Source organism: Dermochelys coriacea, chromosome 1 (assembly GCF_009764565.3).
Source record: "Dermochelys coriacea isolate rDerCor1 chromosome 1, rDerCor1.pri.v4, whole genome shotgun sequence".
Taxonomy (NCBI): Eukaryota; Metazoa; Chordata; order Testudines; family Dermochelyidae; genus Dermochelys; species Dermochelys coriacea.
Genome location: NC_050068.2, coordinates 327,404,857 through 327,423,678, shown reverse-complemented (window position 1 = coordinate 327,423,678; position 18,822 = coordinate 327,404,857). Strand labels below are relative to the sequence as shown.

At 39.2% G+C, this 18,822-nt stretch overlaps 1 protein-coding gene and 1 long non-coding RNA gene across 4 annotated transcripts in view; both read left to right on the top strand.

Annotated features, from left to right (window-relative positions):
* The window catches only part of KMT2E (lysine methyltransferase 2E (inactive)), a 114,964-nt gene that overhangs the window by 91,332 nt on the left and 4,810 nt on the right, over nt 1-18,822 (top strand). For all 3 annotated transcript variants that reach the window (XM_038401030.2, XM_038401020.2, XM_043497241.1), the window contains 5 exons: nt 149-293; nt 1,322-1,575; nt 2,469-2,525; nt 5,255-5,821; nt 11,547-11,845. In XM_038401030.2, coding sequence (XP_038256958.1) covers nt 149-293; nt 1,322-1,575; nt 2,469-2,525; nt 5,255-5,821; nt 11,547-11,845 — 1,322 coding nt within the window. The remainder of the gene's footprint in view (nt 1-148; nt 294-1,321; nt 1,576-2,468; nt 2,526-5,254; nt 5,822-11,546; nt 11,846-18,822) is intronic.
* LOC122456701 lies at nt 11,853-17,950 on the top strand. The gene is made up of 2 exons (XR_006275706.1): nt 11,853-14,358; nt 14,934-17,950. It is a non-coding gene; the product is annotated as an uncharacterized LOC122456701 (long non-coding RNA).

The following is an 18,822-nucleotide window of genomic DNA, read 5'->3' as shown; positions in this document are numbered from 1 at the left end:
AATCATAATTCTTGTTTGTAAGCATGAATCCTGTGTTGGAACTTGCAGTGTTTGGAACTTGCTCTACTGTCTGTAGCATGTTCAGAACTGGTTTCAATTAGAAATGAAATTACATCTAATTTTTGAAAGTTCTCTCTTTTTATGACAGCGTTGGTTGAAGCAAGCTTTGGAAGAAGAAAACTCAACAATGATAGACAGATTTAATTCTCCATCTCAAGAAAGATCTAGAAGTCCTGTGATCAATGGTGAAAATAAAAGTCCATTATTATTGAATGACAGCTGTTCCTTACCAGGTGAAGTTTTTAACACCTAAATATTATAAGACATCTTAACCTTTTGAAGTGGCTTAATATTTTTTTAAATTACTGAGGAACATGAACTATAAACGCCCCATATAAACAACAAATATTCTAGTGGACAGTATAGGAAAATCTTCCTTAATATTGAGTATTATGCACTCTTTTCTTTGTTCTTGTTATACTAGAACACTTGAAATATGGGATGAAAATAATTTGTGGTGTACTATAGTTTATTACTCCAGCTAGTGTAAATTTACACATATATATGGACATCTTTTATTCTTTGGAATTTTAAGGGTTTCACTGGGGGAAAATATGGTTTACAGCATTGCTTCTCAAGCTATCTGATGTGGGGGACCAGCAATTTTTTTTCCCAATGTGTGTGCAGATCGGCAGCTGATGGCTCGCAGATCGGCACTTGTCTGCGGATCACCACTTTGAGTAGCACTGGTTTAGAGGAAGTATTTCATATTGATCTGCTCAGACTTATTTTTCAGGTTATAGACCCATTCCTGCAGTCTTTGTGTATCCAAAATTCCTATTAATTTCAATGGGAGAGATGGTTGCACAAAAAAACCCCCAGAAAAATTACCTAGTCTTAAAATTATTTATTTAATGAGAATGTGGTGAAACTAAGCAACCTTGGGATATGAAGTCTGTGTGCAATGTCTCCTATCTAAAGTTACAAACTTGTTGATAGTTTTCATTTTCATGATGTAGTAACTGATGCGTTTTTGTATCTTTGGTAATTTATAATGTTTTTCCATCATTTTAGTTAATATTGAAAATTTCAGTTCTTAAAGTCTGCTGCCTTCAGTAATTTGTTAGGATTATAGTTGACTTTTCATGTTTAACACCTTTTTCATGAGAGAGGCATTTCTTTAATTTGATTGCCTGACTGATTTAATATGTTGTATTTATAACTTTATTTCATGCCCAAGTCTTTACAAAATGAGGAAGAATGACTCTCAGATCAGCAAAATATTGTTTCCTAGTCTTTCTTTTTTCTATTTAACATATAGATCTAACAACACCACTAAAAAAACGAAGACTCTATCAGTTGTTGGATTCCGCTTATTCAGAAACCTCCACACCTACTCCTTCTCCATATGCCACGCCAACTCATGCTGATACCACTGCCACAGACCCATCATTGTTTGCTACTCCTCCTAGGATAAAAGCAGAAGATGAAACTTGTAGGAATGGTTACAAACCCATATATTCACCAGTTACCCCTGTGACTCCATGTATACATGGAAATGCCATGCACTTTGAGGTAAGATTTTCAGATGAACATGAATATGTACTCCCCCCTCCCCCCCATCTTTATAGATAAGACACTTTCTGATGTAATTACTGTCTTGTTTTGCACTTAAAACTCATTAGCCAGTTGCTTTAAGCACCTAGATTATCAGACTTGGTTTCTGTTCGTGGAACATAAGGTCTTCTTTATCTGGAACAGCAAAGTGCACCAGAGGGGTATGATTTTGTAAAGTGCTCTAACATGTTGTGCTCTGACTTCCCCATGTAGTTCCTGCTGGCATGCTCTAAAAGGTACCTAGTTTGGATTTTTAGTGTGCGCCAGCAGGGTCTAAAAGGGGCAGTTAGAGTGCAACGTATTATATTTATAAGACCTTTATAAATCACATACCTCTGGCATGTTTTACCAGTACCATGTAATAAACCCCAAATTGCTCATAAGGACTACACTGTAAGTTACTGTTAAAGGCCCTGGTTCAGCAATCAGAACCATCTGGGTGAATTCTTATGCTTGTATTGAGCCCCATTTACTTCTCTGCGCACATCCACTTGCACAAATCTTATTTCAAAATCAGGGCCTAAAAATTGTACAGTTATCAACAAGATCTGGATATTAGTTTATTTTCAAAATCTGAAAAGAATGAAGGGTCAACAGTATTGAAGCAGAGATGTGCTTTTCTATATGTTGCATTGTAATATATAATTAATAGCCTGGTAACTTTTGTATGTTGTGGTTATTGTCAACAGTTACTGAACAATTACTTTTATGCCATTAAATTGAAACGAAACCACTTCTTACACAAATTTGAAGAATGGAAACTTAAGTTGTTTCATTCTTATTTCTCATATTTCTTTGTTACCCTATGTTAAGATTGAACTTGAATCTTACTAATTTTCTTATTTGTGCAGAATATTTCCTCACCTGACAGTTCCCCAGAAATTAAGAGGCGAGCTTACAGTCAAGAGGTAAGAATCTTTGTGAGAAACTGTAGAAAAGTCAGCTGATTCATCTGTACATCTTCATTAGCAGAAAAATCTCGTTTTGCAAGACTAATAGTAAACAAACCAGAAATTAGTCAATTGGTGAAAATGTGGCAAGTAATTTTTCTTCAAGCTCAGGTTGTCTACTTCTGCACTGCACATTCCCAATTTTTCTCTTTATTTATCCCTTCCTTGTTATCTGCTCCCCCTTCTTAATTCTTTTCCCATCCTTCCACATTCTCCCACTTCCCTTCCATTTGCTCCTCCTTTCTTTGTCCCACTGAGAGCTTAGATCCTCTGTAACTACAGGCACTAGAGGGCAACATGATCCATACATTTGAGAAGACATAAATGAAATTTCTTTCAGAAGAAGACAACCCTAAACAGTGCATTATTCTGTAGATTACCAGCAACAAAATTTGAGTTAAAGTTGGTGAAATAATCAATCCTTACACATAATTAATTAGGGTTAATATTAAAAAAATTCCAAAACCCTAAGCACTGAAATGTCTAGAAATGATCAGTAGAGGTTATTTATACATATTTCTAATACTGTTATGTCTTACACATTCAGCTAAAGGCAGTTCTTGAGAAATTCACCTTGTATATTCTAATGGGAGTCTTAAAAATGACTTAAAATGTACCTCTGAATGTGTGGAAAAAATTATTCACTGATGCGTGTTGTTGTTAAGTACATCTTGTAGGTTAGAATTAACATGGTTATCAAATTTTCATGCCAGTTGAATATATGAACTGTAAAGCTCATTTAAACAAGTACTTCATATTTATAACTGGTTATTTTTAGACACAGGGCTTGTATAATTTTAATTATGTAGCTAGTTTTTACATAAGGTGGTATTGTGTCTGATTTAAGATTTAAATTACTAGCCTTCTATGATGCCTAAAATGGCATTTCTCTCCTGAAAACATTTAGAATGTCAGTGATAGCAGGCAGGCCTGCCGATAGCAATTCCGGGCCCCAGAGCAGAACAGTCAGTGGCCTCTCTAGAAAGAGATGGCTGAGGTTTGACACTACTTTTTATCCTATTTATAAGAACACATTAGAACCTCTATGTGTAAGTTGTAGCGTTGCTTGAACTTTTTTTTTCCAGTTACAGCATCAGTATTAAACAAATTGTGAGCCTAAATATAAGATGTAGAATTTGTTGTTTTGAATTATATATTTCAATTAAATAAATACATTATGGAATTATATTAATTAATATATATAAAACATTTAAAGAAGCACAAAGTAAGAAAACACCTAAAGTATCAAGTAGGCTAATTAAACACCTAATTGCAGGTTTCAGAGTAGCAGCTGTGTTAGTCTATATCTGCAAAAAGAACAAGAGTACTTGTGGCACCTTAGAGACTAACAAATTTATTAGAGCATAAGCTTTCATGTGATTCATGTGTAAAAGACAAGGAAAAAACTGATATACAAGGTGTAACTGAATATGACCAACAAAGTTAAAATATACAATACAGTACTTGCGTTTCTGGTGCTGTGCGACATCATCAGCCAGAGCAATGAGGAGACAGCAGGCATGATGTGCCAAATCTACCAGGAGATCTCTGAGGAGATAAGGCCGAGGGAAAACCTGCACCTTGGTCCTTGGCTGAGTGGTAGAGGTGGCCCCTCATCCTGTGCTCGTGATAGCAGCTCATGAGTCAGTGCTAGTGGCAGCGAAGGGGGAAACTTAGGATGGCTCGACTGGGTGGCTAAACTGGCTGGCTTGTGTTTGGCAAGGAGCTGTAGTCCTGGGGGAGGAAATCTGGTAGCTCAGAGGGACCTTGTTCCTCTTCAGAGTTGCCCTGTAGCCAGAGAGCCAGCACGGCAGGCACAGCAGTTCTTGACAGCCAGAGGAAGCAGCAAGCTCCGCGGTTCCCAGGCTGCTGTTGCTGACGTTCTGCCAGATGAGCAGGTGCAGCAGCGTTCTGGCAAACTGTTACCGTCACAGTGAGTGATGGCGCTCTGTAGAGAGTAGCAGCAGCAGGAAACCGGATTTCTTTTTTTTTATCTTAATTTTTATTAAAAAAATACATATCAATCCCATCCGCTTGAGTCCCTTTAAATTACCAGGCCCCTGCGCAATTGATCCCTGCCTCCCTGTCGGCACGCCTGGTAATAGGGAACCCTCTGGCTCTTGTTAGGTGAAGCACTATTTGGAAAGGAGCCTGCCATATGTCATTTAAGCTCTTTAGGACCAGGAACCTGCTTCTATTGAGATTTCTTTATATCATAAGAGCTGACATCTAAAATATAACACCAGTATTTTGACATTGCAAACAAATTCAGAAATCTTCATTTGATTAAAATGTTATATCTATCAACATATGTAGCAAAAGTAGAAACATGATAAATGTTTATTTTTTTAAACTGGCCTGTCCATGAGATTTGTTTTTCTCTCCTTAAATGTTCATGTGTTAAGGCGGCGGTAAGGAAGGCATTAAAAAACAAACAAACACATCATTTTGAACGTGGCTCTTAAATGTGCCCTCTGCGAGTAAGTGGTCTAATTCTGATTAAAATAATTTGTTTCCATAATTAAAAGGGATTTAATTCTGCTTTAAGGATGCGTCACTAGTGAAATCTCAGTTATATTACATGTAGTAGTATAAGAAGAAAAATTATATTGTGAAAAAATAATCAATATCTGCTATATATATATATATATATATATATATTTTTTTTTTTCCCCCTCTCCATGCAGGGATATGACAGATCATCCACAATTCTAGCACTAAATTCTTTCAGAAATTCCAGTCTGACAGAAATGGGCCTGCAAGAAATAAAGACTATTGGATATTCTAGTCCAAGGAATAGGACCGATGTCAACAGGCAGTGCACTGGAGAAAAGGAATCTGTATCAGACCTTCAGTTGGGACTCGAAGTAATTGAGCAAAGTACACTGCATAAAAACTTGGAAGCCCCCTCACATGATAGGACTGATTCTAACAGCCAACTAGAAACTGCTCAGTGTGGTCGGGGTACAATTTATTCTACATGGGTAAAAAGCCCAGACAGGACAGGTGTAAATTTTTCAATGAATTCTAATTTGAGGGACTTGACTCCTTCACATCAATTGGAAGTAGGAGGTGGATTCAGAATAAGCGAATCAAAGTGCCTGATTCAAGATGATGCAAGAGGCATATTTATGGAAGCATCTGTTTTTTGTACTTCAGAAGATGGAATTGCATCTGGCTTTGGAAGGACTATCAGTAACGACATCTTGATGGATGGAAATTGCATACCCCAGAATCCTCCACAAAAGAAAAAGGTTACAACTTTAAGCATCATTCATGATTTATTTTATATAGTCCAATACATGCATAACTGTTATGAGAATAAATAACCACATTAATAAAAACAAATTTATTCTCTATCAGTTTTTACAGGTATTACAATGCAGATATTATATTCGTTATATGATTAACAGATTACCTTTTTAAAAAGGAACCTCTAATTTTCATACCTGAAAATCAATATACCTGCTTCTATCCCAAAATATCACAATACTATAGCTGAAGGGATTCTGTCAGCTTAAAAAATCATATGTTGCAAACAAAGAAACTCATAGTACTAGTTTATTAAAAAAGATTGAAGTATAAAGAATATTTAAATGAAACAGTTACAGTACATTTAGGGTATGTATGGCTATAGGCCCATTTGTAACTGTCAGCCATTACCTGCACTAAAATCTCCAGCATAATGTCTTCAGTAGATGTTACTATGTTGAGTGGTACCCTTCTCTCCCATTACAGAATGGGGAACAGGAACACTGGGGATGATTGTCTCTCTCACCTGGCAACTTGTCAGAAGTGCTGCCCCCATCGTCAGTAGCACTTCTAGACTTCCTCTTCCTTTTTTCAAACTTCTTGTGGCAGTAATGAACAGGGTTCCCCCCTCCCCTTTTCTCTTTTTTTTACCCCCTCCAACATGGCAGATCAGCTCAGGTAAAGGAAATTCAAATCCAGGCTGTGCTCAGATTGAGAGATGCATCTGCAGCTAGATACTGAAGGCGAGCTGTGTTGTTCTGACACTCATAGGCATGGTTGTTCCCAGTCATGTCACTGCAGCCCTTTTTCCTTCCAAGGCACCTTGCAGAAGGAGGAAAGGAACCTGATCTCAGCTGAAGCAAAGAGCTATAAACTCCTGCACCTACTCTGCCATTCAGCCTCATCTGATGCTTAAGTGAGCCTCATTGTCTTTAAATCCAGGCATAGCCAGCTAGGCTACAAAAGGATTTCTCTGCTCCATCCACAATCCTAAAATCAGTGTTCAGCATACTTTAAAAGTTGTAATTTCCTACCCCCTCCTCTCACTGATGAGGAATGTTCTCAGAAGTACTGTAGTGTAGGGTTTATGTCAACCATACCAGTTACTCATCTCCTGATGAGAAAGAAAATGTAGTTTCACAGGAGAAATTTCCAAGAAAAGCAAACAAAATTGCAAACCTCCTCTCTTTCCCCCACCAAAGCTAAGAAATCAAAGGAGGGCTAAAAAGTCCAAAGAGCACAACAAGAAATCAAAGAAACATCAGATTTCTTTATTCCTCCTTCTGTATCAAAAAAGAGAGGAATTCGTAGAAACTGAGGAAGAGTATCCTGAGAGAAAACTGCAGGAAAATCTTTTCCTGTCCAATAAATTTGAAACCATGAGGAGAAAAGTAATTACCAAACTGGAATCGAGGCATCTAAGACCATTTTGTAGAAGCATACTAATAGGGGTCAAGTTAAGTACCTTACTTCTAAGATCAAATTAGTTATAGATGTACACTGGTTCAATATTATTGTGGCAGCCTAAGAGTTTCCAGACATGGGCAAGAAGCTCATTGTGCAGACTCCTAAATTTTTTTACCAAATGCAGGAACCAAAGGATAGTACATACTGAGGTGGCATCAGCAAAAGATATGGTTTATCCCCTCCATAGGGGAACTTCTTCCCAAAGGAAAATTTAAAGAAACTAAGACAAGATGTCATGTCTTAAAGCAGCCAGTTTGCAGTGGTTTTATCCATGTGTACTTCATGATATGGTACAACGACCTCCAGACCACAGATTGCACCAGTCTAGAACAAGAAAATCCTTAGATGTTTGGTATTATCTTGAATGGCCATTGTTTCCGTGGATACAGTGCATTTTGTTGTGAAAACTGGCCTTCAACACATTGCCAAATGCAATATTTAGCTATACCTTTGAACTGCAAATGACTATTCCAAATGTACAGGTTCTCTAATACCTACCTGAGTTATTGATTGCTTACATGGAGTATAGAGGTTAGGAGAGATTCTGGCCAATCCAGGAAATGACTTCTGCATGGATGATGGAGCTTCTCATCTATCTACGATACTGCTGTCATGTTAGTCAATCGTATCACAACATGGGAGTTCAAGGTTTCCTTTTGAAAGGTCAAGAGAAAGGGCCTCAAAACTAGAAAAATGTATGCTTAATTTCAGCTTCAACACCAGTTGAAAGAGAATTCTCAGACTAGAAGACTTGCATGAATTTTGAGGACGCTTCTCTAGAGGATGACTGGTCAGATTGCACCTCTGACATCAGAATTGATGGGATTACAGAATCCACACTTTACTGTTCACAGCTTGGGATATGCTTGTATTCCTTAGGCAGTAATCCTGAATCTTCCTCATGTGTAGATGAGACTACACCTAAACAAAACACTCAGTTCCAAATAATGGAAACAGAGCCTAATAATGTGTGTATATAGAAGGAGTTCTTGATAAGTCTTTCCTTACTAGTATATATCTCTCCACTCCCAAGTTGTTATATGTGCATCTCAGATCAGGGTTTGTCCACATGAGTTATTCTGGAGTAATTCCATATGTACACATTCCAAAATAAGTGTCACATGTGGAGTTATTTCGGAATAACTATTCTGCTTTAAATTAAAACCATATCTATAATAAGTTTCATGCTTAGACAAGCTCTCAGATCTCTGAATTCACAAGCATCTTCAGAGTAGAGAACTGCTTTGCTGAACAAAGTCTGGATTAACATATTACCTAGGCAAAAGTACGTGTATGCTCGGGGGCCCTTGAGACTGGCTACTATCATTAACAGAATGTTTGTGAAAGCTCTGGACGCAGCTAGAAGACCAAGAGGCCATGTATTGATAGTGTTTGTGACTATAGGTGAACCTGAAGAAACAGCTACCACATTCTGGACTGATGTATGAAATTACACTTTTGTTAGACATATGGAGTATTTAGTAGTTCGGGTGCGAGAGTGGGATTCACAAGGCCACACTTCAATTCCATGCTGCACCACAGACTTCCTGTATGACTGTGGGCAACTCACTTAGTCTGTGCTTCAGTTCCCAATCTGATAAATGGGAATATGATTTCCCTAACACACAGGAGTCCTGTGAGGAGAAGCACGTTAAAGACTGAGACACTCGTATACTATGGTAATAGAGATGCTGCAACATTACAATGAATGGTAAGCATAGGGTCTCTGTCCAGAAAAGCAGTTTTCTTACACATGTTGTGATTCCATCAGCTCTAGAACATAATACATTTCTGACCTTTTCTTCCTGATGAAGAAAATGGAGTATACCCTCAAGAACTATTCTTGTTCTGGCACAAGTTATACTGCTCTTACGTCAAGGAACTGGGATCTTGTCTGAAGAATCAAATATTGTTAAATGAAGTATGAAAATGAGAGATGGTGAAAAATTACTTTGGAAAGCAAATCAACTTTGGGGAAGATCAACTGGTGCACTACCTACAGAAACCCTCTGGCTGTGGTGGAATTGTGCCATATGGGGAGAAAATACAAAGCTCAGTTATGGATAGAGAGAGGGTGAACAGATGTCCCTGTTTTTAAAGGGACAGTCCCATTTTTTGGGGACTTTTACTTATATAGGCGCTTCCCCCCTCCCGTTTTTTCACTGTTGCTATCTGGTCACCCGAGATAAAGACCATTCCTTTTGTTATCATGCAGAGAATGTTGTTCAAGCTCCTCTACTGTATAATTAGCTTCTTCAAAAGATGAACCATGTCTATTTAAAGGACTGCTTTAAGCAAAATGAGTATCTGAATTCCATTTAGTTATTTTATACGAGTGTGGGGGTTGGGGAGGGAGTGAGACAGGGCAAGACAAGGCATTTAATCTTGCCCTGTCTCACTCCCTCCCCAGGTAGAATGCATCCTCAGTCTTCATATCCTTTCTAATAGGAAAAGTATGAGGCCTTCACCATTGAAACGGTTTGCAAGTCAACTAAATGCTGAGGCTATCCATCTTTTTCAAAATAAAGTGACCTTAATTCCCTTGGATGGGTCCCTTATCATATCACTGGTCACAGTCTTTTCTAATTTCCCACCATTTCTCTTAATTTACAAAACAGTAAACACATGAAGAAGGATAAGGCAACACTTGCACTGTAGGGTAGACAGCCTATGTCGCTCACCAAGCAACATAAGTTACGCCAACATAAGCGCCAGTATGGACAGAGCTATGTCAGTGGGAGAGCTTCTGTTGCCAACATAGCTGCCGCCGCTTGCGGAGGTGGTTTTATTATGCTGATGGGAGAACGCTCTCCCATTGGCATAGAGCGTCTTCACCAGACACAGTGGAGCTGCACCACTGCAGTGCTCTATATGTAGACAACCCCTAATTCTATTTATCAGACTTAATGGAGATGTTCATAGTTCAGCCACTTCCTCCTCTCTCACAATGACTTAAGTGGAAGCTGTTGGTACTCAACATTTTTTAAAATCAGTTGTGCCCAAATATGGATTCAGGATACTAATTTTAAGCTTCTATTTTTTTTTAAATCTTGGCCGTGGGGGGGAGAGTGTATGCAGTTGGTCAGAATCTCAACAGTTGTAAATCTGTGTAGCTTCAGTAATTTTTTTCTTTTTTTAGTGGCACTATGCCAATTTATAGCAGCTGAGAATTTGCCCCAGTATCTCATGCATTTTCTGTTGTGGCACTTCTGTTCCCTGGGTTTGGGGTTTATGAAGATAAGGCTCAGCACACGTTACCAATAATAGAAATGAAAGCATAAAGGGGTTAAATCTAACTTGCACAGAAGGCTGATTTCTTAATGAATAAAAATACTGTCCAGGCCTGAATATCAGTATTTCAGCTTTTTGTTTCAAACCCAAAGGTGCACACTGAGAGCAGCATTGTACAGATTTTCCTCCTGGAGAGAAGGAAGCATAAAAAACAGTCTGTTTAAAAATTTATATTTTAAGGAGACTTCTGAAAGTTACAAATATATATAAAACCTTTAACATTAAGAAATATAATGTACATCATGTTCTTCAGTAATGAAATGAAACCAGTTTTGACAAATAATGTTGTGTATGCTGAATCTCTACCTTTATTATTAATTATTATTATTATTTTATTTATTATTATACATAATATTTATATAAAAGGGTTAATCGAAAACAAAAATGCAGGAATTGGAAATAATTCAGATTGTCATTATTTAAAAGAAAGTTATGGAAATCAAACATGGATGTTGCAAATCAAAGATTTGCAACAGCTGTATATCAGAACAAACTATCAGCCTGCTGTTCTGTTTTGTTTTAAATGCAAATGCATCAGGGTAAAACCAGAAAAATAAAATAGTTTAAAATGGCCACCACTATCATATGATAGCTTGAAGTCCCCAGTATTTACAATGCAGTCCCCAGCAGTGCAGATTCTGCTTAGTGGGACCTTCTCACTCATTGCCCCAGATCCATTCTCCGCCTTTTCCTAGGTAAGAAATATATGCTTCCTCTGCCTGTACTCCTGTTTCTATTCACCAGATAACAAAGTAAATCATTTTGTAAATCTCCAGAAAAAAGTATCATTAGCCCTACTAACTTGCCTCCTCTTATATTTTAGAGACAATTTAAGTGGTATATCTATATGAAGTTATTTAAAGAGAACTGCTCTGTAGATTTTATTTCAATTTAATTTTATCGGCAATCAGAAGTTAACTGTGTGTAAAGAAAAATAAGTAAACTTTTCCTCTTACATTTTTTCCATAGGTGTCTTTATTGGAATACCGAAAGAGACAACGAGAAGCTAGAAAAAGTGGTTCCAAGACTGACAGCTTTTCTCTGGTTACCGTATCTCCTCATGCTGCTGGTGGAGGAAGTATAAGCAGTAACAATGGTGCTAATGATGGGTATAACAGTGGTGAAAATGGGGAGCAAATTGATAACACTGCTAACCTACCTTTACCATTGCCAACTACTGTTTATAATACAACTCCGGAAGAAACTGGCAACAACTGTACAACTAAAGAAGCTTCTTCCAGTGAGAAGAATGAACCAGAAGCTCAATGGTAAGCCATTTAGCACAGGTTGCAAGTTCAGAAAATATGTTTGCATAGCCAAATAGACAATTGGAGAAGCAATCTGCTACATTTTCACTCTAAATTTGTAGAGTGCCTAGGAAATATTACATAGCATCAGTTTATTTCATTAACAGATATGGGGGTATTTTATAGAATCTAATTTTGTCAAACTTGTATTTTGATATTTTGTGTTTTGTCAGTGTGCTACGGTGGGTTTACTTAGGAGCTAAGGCAATGGGATACTATTTATAAATCCATAAATTATGCATTTACTTTATAAAAAATAAGTTTTGACCAGAAGCCTTTCTTTCAAGTGACTGAACAAATATTTTAATTCCATTTTCCTTACAATCACAGAGAATAGATTCCTCAGGGAAGTGATTGGAATATGTATACACACTCGGTCCTGTCACTGAAAGTTTGCACGTGGATTATTCAGCACTTAAATATTTTAAAATGCTGTATGGTGAAGAGGTGTGTTAGTAAATAGTCCTATTTAGCCAGGGTGAAACAAATCAGTATTTCTTGTTTCCATGGATTATAAAAGCCTAGATAGGATGGCAGGAGGAAAGGTCAAGATTGTAGCTTTCCACATAAAATAGAGTATTTTTTAAATACACTTTTTGGAAAGAACAGCATCCAATCTACATTAGAGTTCCCAATGTTGCTAGCACAGGTAAAGTGTTAGATCTAGTGTTAGCAACAATGGAGAACTTCCGTCGCATTTCCCTACTGTCGAGAAGTTCCCCCAAAGCTTCAGTTGACCATGGGCCTAGAAGCTGAGCAGGAAGAGCTGCCCCGTTGAGCAGCAGAATTCTCACAGCTGGACTTCACAAAACTTTAGGCAGGTTTTTAACGGAGTACTTAAAAAAAATTAACTTTGCAATGGGGGATCATGCAGAAATTATTGTATTAGGATGTAAAGGGAGGCACCTGAAGAACAGCAAAGATAGTCCCACAATTCTGGGGTGCTCTCCTCTCTCTACAGCTCATGGAAGCAGATTGATATTTTGGCACCCTTTGGTCTGGCCCTGCTCCCTCTGCTCCTGCTTGCTGCCAGATGAGTTATTTCCAAACTATAAAACTTACATAATCTCATTAATAAACCAGAGATAACAAAATAAATATATACATTAGACCAAGGAAGATGGTCATATGGTAACCATTCCACTTAATATCTGACCCTTGACTCCTGAACCATCCAGGGTGGGTAAAATAATAGGAGTTGCTGATAACAGAAAGGAAATTATTGGTAAGAAATTTTCCATTCTGCTGCTCAGCATCTCCCTCTGAAGTAGCAAGCAATGAACAGAGGTAGGGAGGGTTATGGAAAAAGGAAATCTTTCTTTGATAGGAAAGAAGTACCATCCTTTTTGTGAAGTCACTCAAAAGTCTCTTGGTTTCCGAGCCACTGCATGGAGCACCTTCCTGACAAAGGAGGCCTCTGCAGAAAATAGTTGGCCCACCTTGTAGTGCTTGCTTAATGAAGGTGCTAGCTACAGACCATGTGGCTGTTTCACTGATTTCCAGAGGACATGTTCACTTGTTCCAATCATGAGGTTGCTAAGGCTCTCATGGAGCATGCCATTATCCCTTCTGACACAGGAACCAATGATGATTTGTAGGCTTCCACAATACATAGTCTAAGCCACCTCATGATGAAGGACTTGGAAGCGCTGAGTCCCTGGCATTTTGGGTGGAACGGCACGAATAGGGAGCCTGATCTTTGTGTGGAGTCTGTGTGCTTGAGAGATTTTCAACACTCTTCTGACATCTAAGGTGTTCCACATCTTTTCATTTGGTTTTGGACAGAACGAAGAAAGTGCAACATCTTGGGAAGCGCGGAAGGAGGAATTTACTTAGGAGAAGAAGGGATTCTGGTGTCCTGAACATCAGCTTGTCCTCATGTAACATGCAGTAAGGCTCCTGTATAGATAAGGCTGGCAGCTCCAACGTTCTCCTGGTGGTTGTGACAGCTACTAAGAAACGAGTTGCAATAGATAAATAAAAGGCTGTCTCTAACGTCAAACACTCAAAAAGATGGCTTATCAAGGGACTCAGAACTTGCGAAAGGTCCCATTTTGGAAAGAGTGGCCTGAGCACATGTCTGGCGAACCGGACTGCTCAATCCGCCAGGGAGTCTGAGACTCCTGCAGATAGCACAGTACTAAGAGCAGACACCTGAGGCACAATGGTACTGAGCTGAAGGCCTTGGTCTGTGCCTTTCTTAGAGGAAATCCTGAATGGTTAGAATTCCTGGAGTTCTGGGATTTTGCACTGTGGTTTTGGTTTTTGTTAAATCTGGACAAGGTAGAGAAAAACACTTTTAGCATATCTACTCTTCTAGATGAAGCAATGTCTTAATGACTGGAGGACAGAGCTCTCAGTACCCAGGCTGTTAGCTGAAGCTGTTTTGGGTCCAGGTGAGGAAGAGGACCTTGTGAGAAGATGTCCAATCTCTACAGAAGCTGGAGTGGGGGCTCTAGTGTCAGCTCTGTCAGGTCTGAGAACCCACGTCTCCTTGGCCAAAAAGGAGTTATCGGTATTATCACTGTCTGTTCTCATTTTCTTTTCTGGACCACCCTCCACAGTAGTGGAAAGGGTGGAAATGCATAGAGTAGGCCCTACAACTAGCTGTGCGATAAGGCATCTGTCCCCATGGATCTGGGGTCTGTCTCCATTGTGAAGTATTTTAGGCTCTTTGTGTTTGTATGATCCATGAACAGCTCGGTTGAAGAGAGACTGAACATCTGACCAATGAGATTGAAAACCTCCTGATTCAGACACCAGTCGGAGTTGTTGACCCTGTACCTGCTGACCCAGTCTGCCTGCTGGTTCAGGACCCCTTTAATGTGGAGTGCTCTGAGGGAAAGGAGGAACTGTTTCACCCATCTCATTATTTCCATTGCTTCTATGTATAGTTCTCTTGTGGTTGTTTAAATATGCGATTATAGTAGTGTTGTCTGATTGAAGCAGGATGTGATTCACCCTTAGGTTGAGCAGGAACCGTAGCAGAGCTAGTTTGACTGCTCTCAGCTCTAAGTTTATGCTATGAGCCATTTCTTCCTTGCTTCAGGTTCCCTGGGCTGTCTGGGTCTCTAAGTGAGCTCCCCAATCCTCCAGAGTGATCTCAAGTGCAAGGACTAAAGGATCTGGAAGGCAGATGGCCATACCTTTGCAGACATTGCTTTGGGCTGACCACCATTGTAAGGAGTTGATCACCTGTATTACAACGTGTACATGATCTCTCGTGTTCTGTGGAATGGTCCTACACCTTTAGGATGAAGACTTCTGATGCATGATTGTGACCATGGAGTGATCCCTATCCAGGACACCAGAAGTCCTGGGAGTTGGAAACATCGTATCTGCAGTTCTAGAGCAAGAAAGTTAATTTCTGGATGTAACCAGATAACTTTTCTTGGCACTGATGATGAAGCTATGGGCCTTAAGGAGATTCATTGTCTGGGACGTGGCCCTGTGTGCTGTTTACTGCACTGGAGTTCTGGACAGGATGTCATCCAGGAAGGGGGAAAAGGGGAGTTCCCGTCAACCTGAGTCTCACTATTATCACCACCACCATTTTTGTAAAAACCCTGGGGTCCGAGGACAGGCCCAATGGGAGTGTTCGGTACCAGTGATGTTTCCTGCCACAGACAAACCTCAGAAGACTGCGGTGATTCCCCTCCCTCCCCCCCGCACTTCTGTATAATGACAAAGATGGAGTAAGAACCAAGAGCACCTTTCTTGTGTGGGAACACTTTGTCGCTTCCATATGCAGATGAGATTGTTTTACGTAGTCATTGAACTGGGTGAGTGGATGAAGAATAGATGCGGTAGAACAATATTTTCAGATTCTGATTAGTTGTACAATTTAGTATATTAGAAAATGGTGAATGATATTGGTTATTTACTAGATAATTAACTTTTTGCTCTTAGCGTCAAGCTGTATTAGGATTGTAACTAGAATTTAATTAAACATACAAAACAACATATCAAATTTATTTTTATTAAACAAAACACCTTTAAATGGTTTGGGTACATCAACTTCATTGTTTCTCCATGAGCTGGAGAATAAGTTTCCATAATGTATGGAATCCTAAATATTCATAATTTGAGAACTAAGTTTATCTGAGCTCAGGTAAAGAAGCAATAAAATAGGAATATGAAATCATTCAGGTGAGCTCAGTGGATGATTATGATGAGATACATGATGGTGTGTCTGGGAGTTAGAGGTCGGGTCCCAACGCCTGTGATGACTTTGCTAGTCTCTCGTACCTAGTACCACAGCCTCTGGGTCCCCCCCAAGGGTCAAGCCCTTAATGCAACCCATGACCTTTTATGCCATATTTATAATGGTTGACCTCAAAAGTCAGACTTTTCATCCCAGATTCATTCTTTTATATAGAAAAAAGTTAAGTTAAAGTTTTAGATAGCCTCATGGTGTCAGTATATTTTTATTTAAATGTTTTAAGAGATTATAATAAGTTTAGACCTTAACATATTTTGTTTTAAATTCATATTTCATTTAAAACAGGTTTATTTTTAAAAAGAAAAACATATTTAAATAAATTTAAAAAATCACTAATTTTTATCCACGCTGGTCAGAGCCATAGGTGGCACCTGGCTAATGAGCTGGAAGCCATGGCTTGGGCTGAGAATCTTACTGAATCCATTGAGGCATCAGCTATAAATGCTTTTGCTTGGGAGACTCTTTAAATTGGAGCCAAACTCACGGTGATCTCTGTCCTTAAGGGCTTTGAGATCTTCCAGCCAGGAAGGAGATGATGTTGAAAATTAGGTAGCTGCCAGGGACACTCAGATGGTGATAGAAAAGGCTTCAAAGCCCATCTTTCTATCCATGGATTCCTTAGGATAGAATTCCGTCACTAGGGAGGATGCTAAAGTGCATCATCCTTTGGTAACTCAGCAGTAGAGCCCTTTGGTTCTTGAACATTATTGAGATTGCTCTTTTTAACATGCTTGTTCCAGTAATTCTTTATCACTTCCTTGAAGGAGGAGTGAAGGGCTGTTGAAGCCTTGGGAGGATTTTGAGAGGTGAGGTTCTATGCTCAGGAGTCTGCTCAGGTTTCAAATCCAGACAGCTCACCTTCCTCAGGGGGGAAGGAGGCGGAGGCAGAGGACTTTATCTCGTGGATTTTTTGTGCTTTTTCTTTTTTTTTATTTTTTAATGTTTTTAGTTTCTGCTGCAGCTTTGGTGAGGCCTTTTGTAGCTTGCCTTCCTTAGGGCCTGGAGCCCTCTCGAGAGGTCTGTCTCAGAATCCTCCCCCACTAGGTCCCATTCCTTGGAAGGGGGAATTTTTTGTTAGACTCCAAAAAATTGGCTCGGGAAGGAGTGTTCTGCATGATCCCCTGAGTTGAGTGGGCAGAGTTCTTTGCTTTTGGAGCTTCTTCCTGCTCTGCGCTGGGGTTCCTGGTCCATTGTTTCCCTGTTGGAGTTGCAGCTGCCTTGCTCGGTAGAGGACCTTACTTGCCTGTCCAACTTGTAGCTCTGGGACCTAATGCAGTTACGGACGGAAGTCTGGGTGCAACTCACCATCCACCTGGGAAGCCTACCTTACATATAGAGCACTACTTGGATTTGACCGACTGCTTTCTTGGCTGCCGAGACAGTAGTGGAGGCTCAGGGAGGGTTAACTGCCCCAGGGAGCAGAAGGAAGAACACTGCCTCCACTGCCTAAAAAAACTGGACAGAAAAGTTAAAATAGAATGAGTGGGAGTAAAAGAAAGTGCTATTGTCTGCTGCTGTTGAGGCAGAGTCTGGCAGCAAGCAGAAACAGAGGGAGTGTTACCAGATCATGTGGTGCTAAAACACGAATCCACCTCCAAGAGCTGCAGAGATAGAAGAGCAGCCCAGACATCCAGAACTGTGGGAGACGGGTTGCAGAAATAAAGAGGGATGGGGGGGAAGAGAAAACCGGACAGAAAGAAGTATTAGTCTGAACACTGGATGCTGCTTAATTTTCTCCCCATTAAGCATTATTAGAGACTTTTAAGGATATTTTCAGGACTACCAACCAGGCCTACAGGTTACCGTACAAACCTAGCAAGGCAGACAAATACTGCTGGGTGATGGCAGAAAAAAACACGGCTGACTCCAGAGTTCAGATCCAAGGAACAGGTTTATTTCAGAATAGGTACAAAGTGCCACACCCTAGTGATCAGTTGAGGTATGTTTGGTCAATGATCTCGCTGAGTATATACAGGCAAGTTTTTGCCTTTGTTGTGTATAGCCTTAAGTCTGCGTATACCGTTTTATGCCCATGATGACACCCTGCTGTCTATCAACAACTCTTTGATTCATTACATAATAATGATTAACAATATTTATGACCAAATGTAAGATTTCACAATACACTAAGTTATATAATGTGTTTATCTATTTTATCAATACTATCAATCTTAAATATTTGACAAGGACTTTCTTTGTTTATCCTGATCATATTTGGTGGGGACATTGTGACCCCTTGTTTGTTTGTTAATCCTTGTTCTGCAATCAAATATCAGGGACGTTTCAAGAAAAGAAATTAGGGATACTTAGTATGCCAAAAACGTTGTTTTGCACTCCTTCCCAGAAAATGATTATTCAAAAGTTTGATGAGCCATACTAAACTATATGAATTTATATTGATTATGCATTTGCTCATATGTATTGCTGACTAGTATGTGAGATAGATCTCTCTCTCTCTCTCTCTCTCTCTCTCTCTCTCACATATGAGCAAATGCATAATCAATATAAATTGATTTTATATAATATATAAAATGATCCATTAAATACACTTAGGTCCTTTCATGTGGTAAGTTTACTTAATGATTGACTCACCTCCTTACAAGACTTAAGAAACCAAATGTTTTTCAGAAGCCAACGAGACTACTGTAGAGTAATGCCGTAGATTCACTGATAACTAATCAAAACAGTTTTAGAACGCAGAGGAAGAATTCCAGTG